Below are 18,717 nucleotides of genomic sequence, written 5' to 3'. Positions count from 1 at the left end.
TCTAAGAATCAGAATCAGAATCAGAAAAGCTTTATTGCCAAGTACGTTTTTGGACATACAAGAAATTTGTGTTGGCGTAGTCGGTGCAATACAATACAAATTAAACAGTATAAATATAGTTACAATATAAATATATGTGCACAGTTTTATGTGGGTGAGAGTAAATACTGCCCTATAATGTAGAGCAGTATCAGTTGCGAGGTGTTCCAGTTTAATTTTGTACCAGCAAGTGTCGGTGCGGTCCGTCAGGATTTCCAACCCTGTGCCACAAGATCCGACTGATGTTCATTCATTAAACCTGTGGAGTGTGCTTTCTCTTCTGCTCTCTATGTGTTTTCCCCAGTGGGAAAGCGAGTGCAGCCAGTCAGGCGCCATTGGAGCCTGACTGGGAGGAGTGAGAGAGTAGATAGCCTTCCTACTAGGCGGTGAGAGTACTCCTCCAGAGCTGGTTTGGGGGACACTATACGTTCAATTTCTGGATCCTCAACGAGACAGGATCTGGTTTGACTGATTAGCTAAGTTGCCTCTTTACGAAATCGCTAATTCAAGTTCGTGTGGAAACATAATGTTAGTCCGATCTTCACATCAGAGTGTCTGGCTTGCGGGGCAGCTCTTTGCAGCAAAGGGAGCAGAACTTCAGTGAGACATGGCTGGAAACTGATGATACGTGTTCAAAGGAATGTTGTGAATTTTCAGATTTCCCTCCGATGATCGTTTGCTTGAACACGGCATTGATTGTTCCCTTTTTGAAAACTCCTTTATTTCTAGAATTGGTAGGTCAAATTTCACTTCCCCTTTGGCTGCTTAAAAATGTTTTTAAAGAGAAGTGATGTTTTTGGATTCTATTAAGACTAATTGATGGTTGCTTGTGTCATTGTGACTGTGTTGTAAAATCCGTTGTAGAAGGTAGAAGCACTTTCAGCTGTTCTTATCTTATGTTTTGTCCAGCAGTTGCAGTGCTGCATATCTTCATTCAGTGTGTGCGTGTTAGTGTGGTTTATTCACAGTGTTGCTATGCAGACAGACTGGAGCCACACAGACAACTTTACTGTAACCTCATTCTGAGGCTAGGCCTGGGCTGCTCACACTAAAAGAAACTTTTGGAGCACAAGAAAACCTCTGCACTTTCCAGTCCAACTTGTGTGGAATAGCAGATGTTACACAGTTGGAGCACTAGTGTTGATTTTTCAGGATGCTGTTAGGCAGACAGAGTGGAGCCACATAAAACCAGCTGGTAACGGCCATGACTGAGCACATCCTGTTTATGCAGCTTAACTGAATGTGTAAAACAGTCTGAATTTTCTGGTTGTAGTTTGCTATGTATTGTGTATTACTTTATTAAATTCAGCACACGCCGACATTACCAACTGTCTTCCCTACATGCTTCCAAGAAGGAAATGTGTATAGTGCCAATGCCAACCATTCTATGGTGACCACACTTATATAGGATTTACATATCTTGTAGAGTTTAATTAGCTTTCATTTTGATTTCAGCTTTTTTGAGAGAAAAAAATTTAGCAAAATGAAAAAATCTCTGCCATTGAATAATTTTTTGAACAGCACAAACAGCAAAGAGTCAGTTGTGATGTCTGCCCCAGGTTCAAACAAGAAATTCAAGAGAAAATCTCGTGAGCCTAAAAGACTTTTCAGTAGTCTTGAAACTGAAAGCATGAACAGATTCCCAATGGACATGTCCGATATAGACTGTGTAGATGACACCCAAATCGCAAATGTCAGCAAGCTGGCCCCTCTCCAGGGACCACTGATGACATCACAAGACGTTATGGCCAACAGCAGGGGAATCTTGTCAGCAAGACAAGAAGACATTACAGCAGCAAGCCAGAGTGGTGCCATAGATATGAGAGTTGGCATTAACATGCCATCAGTATCTCCCAAAGCATCCCAGTCACCTGCCTCTTCCCTGTCCTATCATGAAATCTCCCACTGGCCAATTTCCATCTCTCAGCCCTTGACCAACAGACTTAAGCTGGGTCTACACTCCACTTTACCTCTTTCAAAGCCAACCAGTGGCACTTCTTCTCCTGGCCATCAGGCATTCTATTGGGAGTCCTCACTGCCTGGCCAGTCTGCAGCTGTGTCTGTACCCAGAGCCTCCCAGTGCCTTGACTGTGTGAAAACACACATCTCTGAACAGAAGGTAAATATACCAAGTCTACAAAAAGAAATAGCTTGTAAAGCAATACATACCTTGTGTAATTTCTTGATTGCAATGATGTACTACTTTCTTTTTTACCACTGAATACTATATCTTCAAGGGTAATATGAACCAAGCCAGATAGGAAATATGAAACATATTCCTAAAATGTTCCTGCATATTTTAGACTAACTTATTACTGATTTAAATAACATTCTGTTATATTTGTCAGTTATTGAAAATAATTTTATATTATACAATGCCTTGCAAAAGTAATAATACCTCTTGAACCTTTTCACATTTCATCACCTTATGACCAACACAAAATATTGTATCATGTAATACATATAGGTGGGAAGAAAATAATGTTTGGTTTACATGTTTTAATTAAATAGTAATAATTATAAAAAATAATAATTAAGTAATAAAAATCTGAAATATGTGGCAGGCCTTTGCGTTCAGTCCTCTTTATTGGGATACCTCTAAATAAATTCCAGTGCCTCCCATTTCCTTCAGTAGTTACCTATTAAGTAAATGGTGGACATCCGTGTTTAATTTAATCGCAGTATAAATCCAGCTGTTTTGTGAAGGCCTCAGAGGTTTTCCTTCACTTCACAAGTGCTACTTTGTTAGCTTCCACATAAAATCGCAAAGTATATTGAAGTTTGTGGTTATAATGTGACTGAACCTCAATGGGTATGACTACAGCAAGGCACTGTATTTAATTCTTTTGGCATTTTTGCTGTGTTTTTCTGCCATTTGTGGGTGGGTGTTTGCAACCTACTGAGAGTTTTAGTTTTTAGTTTAGCAGCTCTGACAGATAAGTAATTTAGGGTCTTGGTAGGAAAATGAACTTCTGACCTGAGTGAAATTTTGCACTTGGTTATATCACCCTCTTTTGCCCTTAGGAGTCTCCAAAGAAGCGGGTAGGAATTGATGGTGATACAAGAGCGCGTCTTTCAGAGGTCAAAGCTATTCAGCAAACTAGAAGGCTTCTGGCCAATGCCAGGGAGAGGACTCGTGTCCACACCATCAGTGCTGCATTTGAGGCACTAAGAAAGCAGGTTAGAATAGTTATTTCTTTTTTACATTTAAGCTAAAAGGGTGCAGAAATCATACCTACGTTTTTTGGCTGGACTAAAAGAGTTGTAAAATAACAGTAAAATATCCATCTGGTTTTAAAGTGCATGCACACATGGAAGCACAAATGTAAACTTTAAATTTCATAAGTTTTGACATTTAGATATATTTTCGCACAGGTTTCATCTTGTGGTTATTCCTTTTTTATGTACATTGTCTAATTTCACAAAAATATGAAACAGTACATTCATGCAATATAAATGTGTTTAGTATTCTTTTAGACAAGGGTGTCAACTCCAGCCCTCAAGAGCTGGTTTCCTGCAACATTTAGATGTCTCTGATTTAAAACATCTAAAACAAATCATTAGGCCATTACCAGGACTCTGAAGAACCTGCCTGCATGCAGAGGAGGTATTTCAACCATCTGATTTAGGTATGTTGGACCAGGGAAACACGTAAAAGTTGTAAAACACAGGCCCTTGATGAATTCAACCCCCCTGCTTTAAGACAATGTGTTTATCGTACATTCCACAACCACTGGATTATTTATGCCTCAAAGTTTAAAGAAAGACCACGGGCAACAAGAAATCTAAATTCTATAATACTATAATATTAGGACATGCTGGGTATCTTGTCAAATAGAATTTTACATCATAGTTTATATTATTGGTCACTATTCTCATTTCTTTCACTCATTGATAGATACAGCTGTGAAGCTTAAAAATAATAGAAAACGATTTGCCAACATAGGGAAAAATTAAACTATGGAATTGATAATTGGTAACTTATTTTATAGTTATACCTAAGAATTATTTTGCATGCCAGACATTTCACTCTTCTAATGAATCAGTACATAATAATATAGCACTTCCTACAAGCCCCTTTTAGGTTATATGTATGTTTGTTCCCTGGCCACCTGAACAGTACAAACATGAAATGGATGGTTTACAATCGACCTACCAATATAACCCCCTTAATCTACCTCAGGAAGTAGTAACAAACCTGTAATCACTATGAGCTGTTATTGTATTGTATTGTATTGGTTTATTTGTCATATGCAGGTTAACACACAGTCAACAATGCAATGAAATGCTTGGGATTAGGACAACAGTTCTCTAAGCTAATGAAGTGTCACAAATGTGGTTTGTTGCAGTATTATTGTCTAGAGTTTGGTAGCCTGACAGCTTGTGCATAATAACTGTCTTTAAGCCTTATTATGCGTGCTGGCATTCACCTGTACCACCTGCCAGGAGGTAGCAGACAGAAAAGTCCTTTTGCTAGGTGAGTGTGGTCCTTGATGCTGCATGCTTTATGCAGACACCGGCTGTGGTAGATGTCCTGGATGGGGGGAAACAGCTGTCAGTGATGGCCTCTGCCGTTCCCACCACCCTCTATAGTGTTTTCTGTCTCTGACGGGTGCACTTCCCATACCACACTGTGAGACGGGAGTGGTAGCCTACTGGTGAAAGAGCGGGGCATTTGCATCCCGGAGAGGCCACAAGTACCCTGGTTCAAACCCCACAGCCTGCCACTCTGGGTCCTTGAGCCCCTTAATGCTCCCCGGGTGTTGCACATTGGCAGCCCACTGCTCCCTAAAGGATGGGTTAAATGCAGAGGACAGTTTCTCCATTGTGAGATCAATAAAGTCGATATTATATTATTATTACTATTATACAGTTCGTCAGCAGGCTCTCAATAATGGACCTGTAGAACGTTGTGAGGATGCTGGTGTTCATACCAAACTTCCTCAGCCCTCTCAGGATGTAGAGTCTCCGTCAGACTTTCTTGACCACAGTCAGATGTGATGTGAACGCCGAGGAACTTGAAGCTCCTGACCTGCTCCACCTCAGCACTATTAATATAGATAGATGAATGCTGGTCTCCACGCTGTCTCCTAAAGTCTACTATCATCTCCCTAGTTTGGCTGACATTCAGAGAGAGGTCATTTCCTGACACCAACGCATCGTTATCTGTAATGAAGCCCAAGATTGTGGTATCGTCAGCAAACTTGAGGATAACGTTTGAGCTGTGCCTGGCAGTACAGTCATATGTGAAGAGTGAGTAGAGGAACGGACCGAGAACACAGCCCTGAGGTGCACCCGTGCTGAGGACTAGTGTGGAGGAGAGGTGTCTGCCGATTCTCACCGCCTGTGGTCTGTTGGTAAGAAAGCCCAATATCCAGCAGCAGATGGCCTTTTCCAGTCCCAGGGAGGTGAGCTTAGTGGCCAGCATGGAGGGGATTATGGTATTGAATGCTGAGCTGTAGTAAATAAAGAACATTCTCACAGAAGTGTTTCCCCTCTCCAGGTGGTTGAGGGAGGTGTGGACTGCTAAAGCAATGGCGTCGTCTGTGGACCTGTTTGCTCTATATGTGAACTATAGAGGTTCTAGGGTGTCAGGAAGGGAGGCACAGATGTGGTTCTTGATGATTCGCTCAAAACATTTCATGATGACAGATGTAAGTACTATGGGCCAAAAGTCATCAGGACTGGTAGATGCAGGGATCTTAGGAATGGGGACAACAGTGGAGTGCTTGATGTTGGTGGGCACAATGGACAGGCTCAGAGACAGGTTAAAGATGTTACTAAACACCTCGGCAAGTTGGTCAGCGCACACCCTCAGCACCCGTCCTGGGTTGCCGTCAGGCCCTGGTGCTTTATGAGGGTTAACATTCTTCATCCTAACTATCCATGTGTGGTCTGGTGATTGGTGTCGTGTTGTCTGCATCAAACCGAGTGTAGAATATGTTAAGCTCATTTGGAAAAGATAGTAGCACAAATGTTGCTATTCCAATTTCCTGCTTGTTTTTGTTCGTATTCCTAGCAACTGTAACAGCAGTCCTACGACACTAACAATGACAGTAACAGTGTTCTACTTGGTATTTTTTGCATATAAACAGCATTAAAACGTCATCTTATAAACACTGAAAAGAGGTACGACTGATTAAATTTTACATAAATAATAAAGAACTACTAAAACAGTCGAAGAGAGTTTTACTAGTATTCTTGAATAGTAGAAGTCAGGTATGGTAGCGTTGCCCCGCCTTTTGACTTTTGGGGGCGTTCCAGTTGAAACTTTCTACTCAGACATCAGAAATGCAGGCTTCCAAGTACAAATGGATAAATGCATAAATGCTGCCGTCTTTGGGTTGACTAGTGGTTCAAACAGCTTGATACATGTTTATGTCACAGCCCCGCGTTTGGGTATAACACCATCTCACTCAGACACACCCCCGTTGTCAGGAGTTGGAATTGCAAGCATTGATTATTCTTTTTACCTTCAATCATATGCTTTACTTGAGAAAATATAAATCTTTGTGTAAATGTAAACATTTGAAAGTTTGTTACTGCTTTAAATGTTAGCCCATGTTAGCAATGATGTTGCTAAAATCAATTTGCCACTCAGAAGCTGGACCTATTGTGTCCTCCACTGCCTCGGCAGCACCGGCTTTGGGCATTGCTGAGTCAATGCCTTGAGCCAGCTGCTCGAACTGCTAAGGCTCACGCCCACTGGGCTCCACACAACCTACCTCAATCTCTGGTGAAGAAGGGGATGAAAAATCATCCACCTCAAAAGATTTATCTGTGTCGAAACTGCCAGCATCACTCTGCTCACTCTCCATGTTTCAATATGTCAAATTAATCCTCCACCACAACCCCATTTAACCCCCTAAGTACATCCTCACACTTGTCCATGCCCCTCATTGTGTCTTGGCACAGCCCACTTTGGTGGCATTTTTCAGGTATCCCAGTGGATTATTTTATACATGAAAAAACATATAACTCATTCTTGCAAATACAATAATACAAACATTATTTGTATTTTGTTTATTATGTTTTTATAGTGGAAGAACGCATTACACTGACGGCTGGAGGCAGGGCTTTAAGCCATGGCTCCAGCCGTCAGTGGGTCAATGGAAACACAACAGGTTCCGTGCTGAGAAGAGCGAGACTGAGTGGAGCGGCGCCACCTAAAAAGAGCCAGTGGAAAAGGGGCAAACAGAGTAGAGGCACTCAATGGTCCACCAGTGTTTGTCCAATCTGAGAATTACATTGATCAGAAGAATTTAATGAAGTGTTGAAGGTGATGTACAGCAACTTTGCTTGTATTTAAAGCATTGAATACTTTTGGACACCCTGATAAAGATTGCTACACAGAGCTCATTCAGATACAGGGGAAATCCCTCACACATAAACAATATTGCCAAAAGTATTAGGCCACTTGCCTTCACACAGATATGATCTAGAGTGATATCCTATTCTCGGTCCATAGTTTAAAATGAAGTTGGCTGACTATTTGCAGCTTTAAAATCAAAGGATGTCATAGCGGACTTGTAGTTGAGTTGAGGTTGTAAATCTTTGAGAAACTGTCCCCAACAACTCAGTTTTAAATCTCAAAATATCTTTATATTCCAATGTTTTTCTTGAAGAATGCAAAAAGAGAGACAAAAAGTCAGTGTTGGTGTAAAGACTCCAGCAATACAGTGAATTTAACCATGTTATGCATTCAATTAATAAAGGCCTCATAATGCTGTCTGACACCACTCAAATTTCTAAGAGTATCAATTTTAAAAGTTGCAGGGGCAAAAAATCATTTTCCACCGAAGAAGATTATTTAATGTCTACAGCCGCTTATCCATGCAGGGTTGTGGGGGATATACAGGTCCTTCTCAAAATATTAGCATATTGATAAAGTGATAAAGTTAATTATTTTCCATAATGTCATGATGAAAATTTAACATTCCTATATTTTAGATTCATTGCACACTAACTGAAATATTTCAGGTCTTTTATTGTCTTAATACGGATGATTTTGGCATACAGCTCATGAAAACTCAAAATTCCTATCTCACAAAATTAGCATATCATTAAAAGGGTCTCTAAACGAGCTATGAACCTAATCATCTGAATCAACGAGTTAACGCTAAACACCTGCAAAAGATTCCTGAGGCCTTTAAAACTCCCAGCCTGGTTCATCACTCAAAACCCCAATCATGGGTAAGACTGCCGACCTGACTGCTGTCCAGAAGGCCACTATTGACACCCTCAAGCAAGAGGGTAAGACAGAGAAAGACATTTCTGAATGAATAGGTTGTTCCCAGAGTGCTGTATCAAGGCACCTCAGTGGGAAGTCTGTGGGAAGGAAAAAGTGTGGCAGAAAACGCTGCACAACGAGAAGAGGTGACCAGACCCTGAGGAAGATTGTGGAGAAGGGCCGATTCCAGATCTTGGGGGACCTGCGGAAGCAGTGGACTGAGTCTGGAGTAGAAACATCCAGAGCCACCGTGCACAGGCATGTGCAGAAAATGGGCTACAGGTGCCGCATTCCCCAGGTCAAGCCACTTTTGAACCAGAAACAGCGGCAGAAGCGCCTGACCTGGGCTACAGAGAAGCAGCACTGGACTGTTGCTCAGTGGTCCAAAGTACTTTTTTTGGATGAAAGCAAATTCTGCATGTCATTCGGAAATCAAGGTGCCAGAGTCTGGAGGAAGACTGGGGAGAAGGAAATGCCAAAATGCCAGAAGTCCAGTGTCAAGTACCCACAGTCAGTGATGGTCTGGGGTGCCGTGTCAGCTGCTGGTGTTGGTCCACTGTGTTTTGTCAAGGGCAGGGTCAATGCAGCTAGCTATCAGGAGATTTTGGAGCACTTCATGCTTCCATCTGCTGAAAAGCTTTATGGAGATGAAGATTTCATTTTTCAGCACGACCTGGCACCTGCTCACAGTGCCAAAACCACTGGTAAATGGTTTACTGACCATGGTATCACTGTGCTCAATTGGCCTGCCAACTCTCCTGACCTGAACCCCATAGAGAATCTGTGGGATATTGTGAAGAGAACGTTGAGAGACTCAAGACCCAACACTGTGGATGAGCTAAAGGCCGCTATCGAAGCATCCTGGGCCTCCATAAGACCTCAGCAGTGCCACAGGCTGATTGCCTCCATGCCACGCCGCTTTGAAGCAGTCATTTCTGCAAAAGGATTCCTGACCAAGTATTGAGTGCATAACTGTACATGATTATTTGAAGGTTGACGTTTTTTGTATTAAAAACACTTTTCTTTTATTGGTCGGATGAAATATGCTAATTTTGTGAGATAGGAATTGTGGGTTTTCATGAGCTGTATGCCAAAATAATCCGTATTAAGACAATAAAAGACCTGAAATATTTCAGTTAGTGTGCAATGAATCTAAAATATATGAATGTTAAATTTTCATCATGACATTATGGAAAATAATGAACTTTATCACAATATGCTAATATTTTGAGAAGGACTTGTAAAGTTCATTGTGAAATCAAATAAAACATTTTGTAGTCCAGCTAAGGAAACCAATGTAAGAAAAACTTAATAATAAATGTACTTATTTCTAGTGCTGTAAGCATGCTGCAGTGAAAATGTATGCTCAGACACAGAGTGTGATACCAGAACCAGATTTGGATAGGGTGGTCCTGCTGGGTGAGACTTTTGAGACCTAATAAAAATATGAATACATTTAAATAAATAATACACTTGGAAGAACCTATTTTTGTCTGATTACAGATGCATAAAAGTTTACTGACATAGTTTACCATTATTATCATAAATACTTTACTAACCTGTACCAAGATTGTATTTATTGTAAAAATTGAAGTTTTTCTTGTATGTAATTGCATATTTTGCTTTGTAATATTGTGTTTATGTATATTTATTGTAATATTGTGTTTATGTATATTTATGTTTCTCTTGAATCAGATGCACTTAAAGTGAATAACCTTCTTATTTTAGAGGTTTGAGGTATATTTGTAGTCATCTTCTTACAGAACCTACTTTACATCAATTTCTGTCTGGTTTTCTTTAGGTGCCGTGTTATTCCTATGGACAAAAACTTTCCAAGCTGGCTATATTACGTATTGCCTGCAACTACATTCTGTCTTTGGCTCACTTAGCCGAGCTTGACTACAGTTCAGATCACCGCAGTGCGAGCTTCTCTCAGTGTGTGGAACAGTGTACGAGGACGCTACAAGCTGAGGGCAGAAGCAAAAAAAGGAAGGTGAGACAGCTCTCATTTTCAGCAAAACATGCATCATTAAGTACAACAAGAACCAAATGACAGTCAAAAGTCTTTTTTTGTAATTTTGTATATCAGGGTTCTTATTGTTCAGCAGAATCAGTTGGGGACTGTTGATTTCTTGGCATGTGTGGGATGGATGATTGTTAAATACATCTGGTGAGAGAAAGTCATGTCAATTGCAGTTAGAAATATGTAATTTTTAAAAAGGTGTCATGTATTCAAAACCTATTTTATCTGCTGCCTGTTGTCTTGCATATAGAATCATGTGGAACAGATGGTCAGCAAATAATCACAACAAATGATTAATTATATAATGACCTTCATTATTTGGATGTACTTTTGAAAAATCCAGAGCTTAGTCACTTGTGATTGAAAACTTTCCACTGGTATTTTGACAATATATCATTGTATGATCCAAGTCTTTGAGATTGTAAGTCCTGCTTACACTCCTTTAAAAATTATTTGTCAGATTAAAGTCTAGATGCAGGCTTCCTTGGGTATGAATAATTTTGGGCCTGTGTCACAGCTTGGTTTACTGTGGTGCACTCATAAACTTGAGTACTTGATAATACCTGTTGTCGGACTTGGAAGTATCCTAAGTTCATGCTGTATGAATCATCAATCAGTGTCATATGTTTCACAATTAAACTAAGTTTTAATCTGGTTTAAAATTTTTTTCTTTCCCATCAATTATTATACACTCACGAAGCTCTATTTCTCAGTACTGCAACCTTTGTCTATCTTTGGAAAATATGTGTGATGTGTCCTTATGTCTATATTACACATCACACAAGCTCTAAGAAATCTCCCAAGACTACTGCGTAAATCAAATTATACATTGTTAACAAAACTAATTGATATTTACTGAATTTAATCTTGTTTTATTCAGTAATATAAACATTCCCATCTGGGTAGTAGAAGCTTCACCCCTCTTGTCCTTATTGTCATTACATTAAAAAAAGCATTACCATAATTTATACTGTGATTAAAGTAATGACTCCACATTCTGAATTTGTCAGCTGGAAAAAAGGAAATCTGTTACTTCCTGTTCAACCTATATGCAATTGTATACAATACAAGGACAATAAACTTAATGTTCAAACTGATTAACTTTTATTGTTTCTTTGCAAATATTCAGTCATTTTGAATTTGATGCTCAGAAGTTCCAAAAAGCTGGGACAGGGGCATCAAGGCTGTGAAAGTTGAGAAATGCTCAGAAAACACCTTTTTGAAACATTAGACAGGTGAACAGGTTATTGGTAAACAGGTGTGTCATGATTGGATATAACAGAAGCATCCTCGAAAGGCTCAGTCATTCACAAACAGGGATAGGGTGACTTTCACCACTTTGTGAACAACTGGGTGAGCCAATAGTCCACCAGTTTAAGAATGTTTCCCAATGTACAATTGTAAAGAATTTAGGGATTTCATAATCTACAGTCCATGACATCATCAAAAGATTCAGAAAATCACAAGCGGCAAAGCTGAAAACCAACATTGAATGCCCCTGACCTCCGAGCCTTACCATGCAAAGTGAAAGCCATATATCAACACCTGCTGCCTTCTCTTGGCCCAAGCTCATCTGAGATGGACCACTGCAAACTGTGTTCAGATGAGTCCACGTTTCAAATTGTTTTTGGAAATCATAGACATCGTGTCCACCAGGGTAAGGAGGAAAAGGACTATCTGTATTGTTACCAGTTCAAAAGCCAAAATCTGTGATGGTATGGGGGTGTGTTAGTGCCCATGATATGGGTACCTTGCACATCTGTAAAGGCACCATAAATGCTGAAAGCTACATACAGGTTTTGGAGCAACATATGCTGCCAGGGACGTCCCTGCTTATTGCAGCAAGGCGATGCCAAAGTACATTCTGCATGTGTTACAACAGCGTGGCTTTGTAGTAAAACAGTGCGGGTAATAGACTGACCTGCCTGCAATGCAGACATGTCTCCCTTTTAAAAATATGTGCCACATTATGAAGTGCAAAATACGATAATGGAGACCACGGACTGTTGAGCAACCAAAGTTGTACAGGAAGCCAAACTGAGAAAGAATTCCACCTAACAGAACTGTCCTCAATGCTGAATGTTGTTAAAAGGAAAGATGAAGTAACACAGTGGTAAATGCCAGGGGTATGTTTACCACTGTGTTACATGCCCCTGGCGTCTACATTGGTTTTTGTTCTTTCAAATTTCTCCAGATTCTCTGACATTTTTAAGATAGTTTGGACTATAAATTATAAAATCTCTAAATTCCTTGCAAGTGTATGTTGATAAACTTTCTTAAACTGTTGGACTAATTGCTCATGCAGTTCACAAAGTGGTGAACAACCCTTTAAGGGATGCTCCTTTCATACCCAATAATGACCTGTTCACCAGTGGAATTTCTCAACTTTCCCAGTTTTTTGCCCCAGCTGTTTTGGAACGTGTTGCAAGCATTAAATTCAAAATGAGTGAATATTTGCAAAAAATAAGAATAAAGTTAATTGGTTTGAACATTAAATATCTTGTCTTTGTAATGTATTCAATTGCATATACAGGGGTTGGACAATGAAACTGAAACACCTGATTTTAGACCACAATAATTTATTAGTATGGTGTAGGGCCTCCTTTTGCGGCCAATACAGCGTCAATTTGTCTTGGGAATGACATATACAAGTCCTGCACAGTGGTCAGATGGATTTTAAGCCATTCTTCTTGCAGGATAGTGGCCAGGTCACTACGTGATACTGGTGGAGGAAAACGTTTCCTGACTCGCTCCTCCAAAACACCCCAAAGTGGTTCAATAATATTTCGATCTGGTGACTGTGCAGGCCATGTGAGATGTTCAACTTCACTTTCATGTTCATCAAACCAATGTTTCACCTGTCTTGCTGTGTGTATTGGTGCATTGTCATCCTGATACACGGCACCGCCTTCAGGATACAGTGTTTGAACCATTGGATGCACATGGTCCTCAAGAATGGTTCGGTAGTCCTTGGCAGTGTGCCCAATGTGTCCTTGGCAATGTGCCCATCTAGCACAAGTATTGAGCCAAGGGAATGCCATGATATGGTGCCCAAACCATCACTGATCCACCCCCATGCTTCACTCTGGGCATGCAACAGTCTGGGTGGTATGCTTCTCTGGGGCTTCTCCACACCGTAACTCTTCCGGATGTGGGGAAAACAGTAAAGGTGGACTCATCAGAGAACAATACATGTTTCACATTGTCCACAGCCCAAGATTTGCGCTCCTTGCACCATTGAAACCAACGTTTGGCATTGGCATGAGTGACCAAAGGTTTGGCTATAGCAGCCCGGCTGTGTATATTGACCCTGTGGAGCTCCCGACGGACAGTTCTGGTGGAAACAGGAAAATTGAGGTGCACATTTAATTCTGCCGTGATTTGGGAAGCCGTGGTTTTATGTTTTTTGGATACAATCCGGGTTAGCACCCGAACATCGGGATACCGTGGCTCTTGATACATCACAAAGACTTGCTGTCTTGGTCACAGATGCGCCAGCAAGACGTGCACCAACAATTTGTCCTCTTTTGAACTCTGGTATGTCACCCATAATGTTGTGTACATTTCAATATTTTGAGCAAAACTGTGCTTTTACCCTGCTAATTGAACCTTCACACTCTGCTCTTACTGGTGCAATGTGCAATCAATGAAGACCGGCTACCAGGCTGGTCCAATTTAGCCATGAAACCTCCCACACTAAAATGACAGGTGTTTCAGTTTCATTGTCCAACCCCTGTAAGTTGAACAGGTTGCAAATGACTGTTTTCTGTTCTGTTTTTATTTACGTTTTACACAACATCCCAACTTCATTGGGATTAGGGTTGTACCTGAAACTGATTGTAAAACAATTTTTCTGAAGTACAGAGACAGTAATTGAATCACTTTGGTGAATCTCCACTGAAAATGTCAGGGTCAATACGGTTTAGAGGTGCACTGCATTAATGCTGTAACACTGTTCAAAACAGAAAATCAATATACTCTACTGACAACTCTTAAATGTGTTCAAACTAGTTAGTAGTCAGCTAAGATCAAATTAACTTAAATTTCATTCACCAATTTTTTATTTGTACTGTTTTAATGTATTGACTTTTTTGTTTTAGGAGTGATAAAGAAGTACTTGGAGGAATAATGACAAGATGAAGAACACAATGAAGTGGATGAATGCAGAAAAGTTTGACTTGTGCATTTCACAAATTTTCTTTTTACACAAATTCCATTAGTCTGAGGTCTTTGTAATTATGTCACGAAATACAGTAAACAATGTTTACCTTGGAAAGTACTAACAAAATCAGCTAGCTACAGTATTGATCATGATTATTGACATTTGGATTCGTAGTACCAAATTCCTGAAATTAATTTGTATCTCTTTTTTTTTTTTTTCAAATGTTAGATAATTTAGATGAAAGTAGAAATTCTAAAAATGCACATGAATAACTTGCATACAATAAAAAAATATTTACCCATTTGCAGATTTCTTCATGAAATGTGTCAGACCTGTAAAGTTATAGTAGGCTAAAACATCTTAAATGATGTTGCTGTAATCCAGAGAAATTTAAGAGCAGATCAAACACAAGTCTTTAAAGTCTAAAACCAAAGGGTTTCAGAGCCATTTTTTAGGCTTTGGGAATCCAATCCACAAATAGAGAAAACATGGGACAGTGGTGCCAAAAAGGTGAAACTCTTTGGAAGGTAATATAGCACTTAAGAAAATTACAGTCTAAGATTTCAGAGGTGGTGAATTCTGCTCTATACAAGAAAATACTGAAATGTCCCACCATTAGTTTCTGACCTTAATCTCAAATGCACTTTGGTTATGCTGTAGGACAATGATCCAAAGCACACCAGCAGTCCACCTCTAAATGGTTATAAAACTTAAATGAAGGTTTTGTGGTGGCCTCGTCAAAGTCCAGACTTAAAGCCGATTGAAAACCTCATCAGCTCGTTCATGCTAGAATACTTTCCAGTGTGGCTAAATTAAAATATTTTTAAAAATGAGAGTGGGACAAAATTTCTCCAACGCAATTTAAAAGATTCTGCCAGTAATCATAAATGATTGAATTGTAACTGTTGCCACAAAGCATGACAGACCCACTTGTTAGGTTTAGTGGGCAATTGCCTTTTTTTTACATAAGGCCAGGTTGGCATTGCTAGCTTTTCCCCCTTAATATATAAAATACTAATTTGACAACTAAAAGAAAAAACTAAAAGTGATGATCTGAAACATTTACGTAATAAAAAAGCAAAAACACAAAACATCGGTAAGCAGGGAAAAAAAACATTTTTCGTGGCACTTCAATAGCTACACATTTCGTTAGTGTACATTTCATTGCCCTACACTGTATACTGTTCTAAATGTACCCACATAGTTCTTGATAAATCTGTGAAAAATGCTTAGAATGCATGTTAGTTAAATAATAAAGATAGTTGGTAATGTTCACATCCAACAGCCCACCCATTGAGCAGTTTTCAGTTTTTAAAAAATTATTTTAAACCGGTTAGTACTGAGTACTCTTCTTGAGATTTAACATAAATAAAATTGATTTAAAAAACACTTCATGTGTCTTTTTCTTTAGTTTGCGCACAGGCAATTACAATTTTTCCTTGGGTTATCATATAAAAGCTTTGGTTCTCTACCAAAAGCCATAACCTGTTCAGTAGTCTGGAAGTTCCACAGGATCGAAGTTCCACAGGATCAAACATAGTTTTGGGTTTGGTTTGCCAACCTGAAAGTTCCTGATGCAGTCTTGATTGGATACTGATGTCTGCAAACATAACCGCATTTTGGGGGTGCATTCACACAGAAGATAAAAATCATGAAGAAGAAAGTCCATCCCATATGGGTTGCTGTTGCTACTTCTTTGCACTTCTTCACTGCTCTATCTAGCCCCACAAACATTTTAAAATTCTTTAGTCTTTGTGCTCTTACTTTCGTCTTCATCTGCTTCTGCTGATATTCACTGCTCTTGTGTTACATCCTCTCTTCTTTTTTTGGTACGCAAGCCCGGCATGCATTCACACTGCAGGCAAACAGCTCCAGTGTCAATATAAACAGTGCAGAAACTGGCAGTTGTAACCGTGCCAGGGTACAGTTCTCTGGTTCGTTTCAGGGTCTGGGATAGGTTCACACCGGCGTGTAAGGTTTAGTGTGAAAGCAATGTAATATCCTATCTAGTGTGGTAGGTTTACTCATGTGCTCTCTAATACCCTTCATTCCAGTGCACTGTTTGTGCCATTGACTTATCAGTAGCAGTTACTTTTGTACCTGCTACTGATAAATAGCAAGTGCAAACACCTTACCGTGAGGCGTGGTAAGGCATATTCGTCAATTCCTTTTTTCACTGTTGCACTCGGTTTGTTTTGGTGTGTGAAGGCTCTCTCGATTGATCTGATTTCTCTTTACAGTGATATCTCTGACTTGTTCTAATACATAAGCATGTTAAAACACGTATTTTCTGTTGCTGCATTTAACGTTTGGGGACCCTCCGTGTCTTACATGGCTTTTCCGTAGTGGTAAGGAGTCGCGAGCTTAGCGCTAGCTCCACCATGGCTACCCATTCTGCTGTTTCTCTGAGTCTCTTCCTCTCTCCTGCTCTCTGTGTCAGGTGTTCAGTTACTCCTCTGCCTCCTTTAGTGATAATGGTACATGTAATAACTAGCATATTTTTAGCTTTGGAGGCGAGGGTGTCGCAATTGGAGGCCTGGTTCTGCACTGTTGAAAAACCAGCAGATAGCCATGGCCCCTGAGCCAGCTCGGAGCCACCGAGGGTAGCTCCCTGTAGCAGTTATTCAGGAGAGCCCGTGCAGCCTCAGTACGTAGAAAGCATTGTCCTAGATCCCGTCCCACAGGTTACCACCAACCCGTCTGTTTTTCTAACAGATTCTCCTCACTCAGCGACACGCCCGCTGAGAAACCGACTTGTAATTCAGAATCAGATTCAGCTTTATTGCCAAGTTCGTACATACAAACAAGGAATTTGACTCCGGTACACTTTGCTCTTTGGTTTTGTTTTTGAATTACAGAATATACATATTTACAATGTACAATATTCACATATATAATAAAAAGGTGCATTTGCAACATCTGTATGCTGTTGTTTTGTACTCCATTGAATGTTCATCAGAGAAACAGCCTGGGGGAAGAAACTGTCTTTGTGGCGGCTGGTTTTAGTTAACAGTGCTCTGTAGCGGTGGCCTGAAGGTAAAGCTCTGAACACTTTATGTGCAGGGTGTGTGGGGTCTGCATAGATTTTAGCAGCTCTTTTCCTGACCCTAGACCTGTATAAGTCCTGGATGGAGGGAAGGTCAGCCCTGATTATTCTCTCTACATTCCTGATTATTCGTTGCAGTCTGGACCTGTCCTGTTTTGTGGATGAGCCAAACCACACTGAGATGGATGAAGACAGGACAGATTGAATGATGGCAGTGTAGAAGATGACCAACAGCCCCTGTGGAAGGTTGAACTTCTTGAGTTGCCTCAGGAAGTACAGTCTCTGCTGGGCCTTCTTTCGAACAGTGTCTATGTGTGAAGACCATCTCAGGTCCTCAGAGATGGTGGTTCCTAAGAACCTGAAGTGGTCCACGGCCGATACAGTGTTGTTGAGGATGGTGAGGGGGGTGCATGGGGGTGGTGTTCTCCGAACGTCCACCACCATTTCCACAGTCTTGAGTGGGTTGAGTTCAAGGTAGTTTTGACTGCACCAGTGTACCAGCCGATCCACCTGCTGTCTGTATGCAGACTCATCACCGTCCTGGATCAGTCCAATGACAGTGGTGTCGTCTGCAAACCTAAGGAGTTTCACGGACGAGTCCGATGAGGTGCAGTCATTTGTGTACAGAGAGAAGAGGAGTGGGGATAGAACACATCCCTGGGGGGCACCATACTTATTGATCTGGATCGGGAGAAGATGCTCCCCAGTCTCACCTGCTGCTGTCGGTCCGACAGGAAGCTGTTGATCCACTGACAGGCGGAGGCTGGGACGTTGAGCTGGGTGAGCTTCTGGTGGAGGATGTCTGGTATGATGGTGTTGAAGGCCAAGCTGAAGTCTACAAACAGGATCCTGGCGTACGTCCCTGGGTGGTCGAGGTGTTGCAGGATGAAGTGTAGACCTAAGTTAACAGCATCATCTGCCGACCTGTTTGCTTGGTAAGCAAATTGCAGGGGGGTCCAGCAGGGGGCCTGTGATGTCTTTCAGGTGCTTCAACAACAGCCGCTCAAAGGATTTCATGACCACAGACGTCAGGGCTACAGGCCTGTAGTCATTTAATCCGAGGATGGTGGGTTTCTTGGGCACCGGGATGATGGTGGACCGTTTGAGGCAGGAGGGGACCTCACACGTCTCCAGTGATTTGTTGATGATCCTTGTGAAGATCAGAGTGAATTGATTTGCACAGGCTTTCAGGCATGATGGGTAGCCGTTATTAGGTC

The 18,717-nt window shown here is 40.8% G+C and overlaps 1 protein-coding gene across 3 annotated transcripts; it reads left to right on the top strand.

Moving 5' to 3' along the window:
- The first annotated feature begins 358 nt into the window (after positions 1–358).
- Positions 359–15,843, top strand: atoh8 (atonal bHLH transcription factor 8). Of its 3 annotated transcripts, XM_047353910.1 has the most exons (5): positions 361–773; positions 2,054–2,158; positions 3,064–3,219; positions 10,071–10,262; positions 14,393–15,843. In XM_047353910.1, exons 1-5 carry the CDS (start codon positions 708–710, stop codon positions 14,396–14,398), a joined length of 525 nt encoding a protein of 174 aa, XP_047209866.1. In that variant the 5' UTR covers positions 361–707; the 3' UTR covers positions 14,399–15,843. The 3 variants fall into 3 exon arrangements, with proteins under 3 accessions (XP_047209868.1, XP_047209866.1, XP_047209865.1); XM_047353912.1 differs by lacking the exon at positions 2,054–2,158 and having other exon boundaries at positions 359–773; XM_047353909.1 differs by having other exon boundaries at positions 366–2,158.
- Positions 15,844–18,717: the final 2,874 nt, after the last annotated feature.

Source organism: Girardinichthys multiradiatus, chromosome 23 (genome assembly GCF_021462225.1).
Source record: "Girardinichthys multiradiatus isolate DD_20200921_A chromosome 23, DD_fGirMul_XY1, whole genome shotgun sequence".
Taxonomy (NCBI): domain Eukaryota; kingdom Metazoa; phylum Chordata; class Actinopteri; order Cyprinodontiformes; family Goodeidae; genus Girardinichthys; species Girardinichthys multiradiatus.
The sequence above is the reverse complement of the archived record's forward strand: the minus strand, read 5'-3'. Positions and strand labels throughout refer to the sequence as shown.

Coding starts and splice junctions, on each gene's coding strand:
- atoh8 (XM_047353909.1), top strand. CDS start 1,523: ATGAAAAAATCTCTGCCATTGAATAATTTTTTGAACAGCACAAACAGC. Junction 2,159..3,063: donor CACACATCTCTGAACAGAAG/GTAAATATACCA, acceptor TTTTGCCCTTAG/GAGTCTCCAAAGAAGCGGGT. Junction 3,220..10,070: donor TTGAGGCACTAAGAAAGCAG/GTTAGAATAGTT, acceptor GGTTTTCTTTAG/GTGCCGTGTTATTCCTATGG.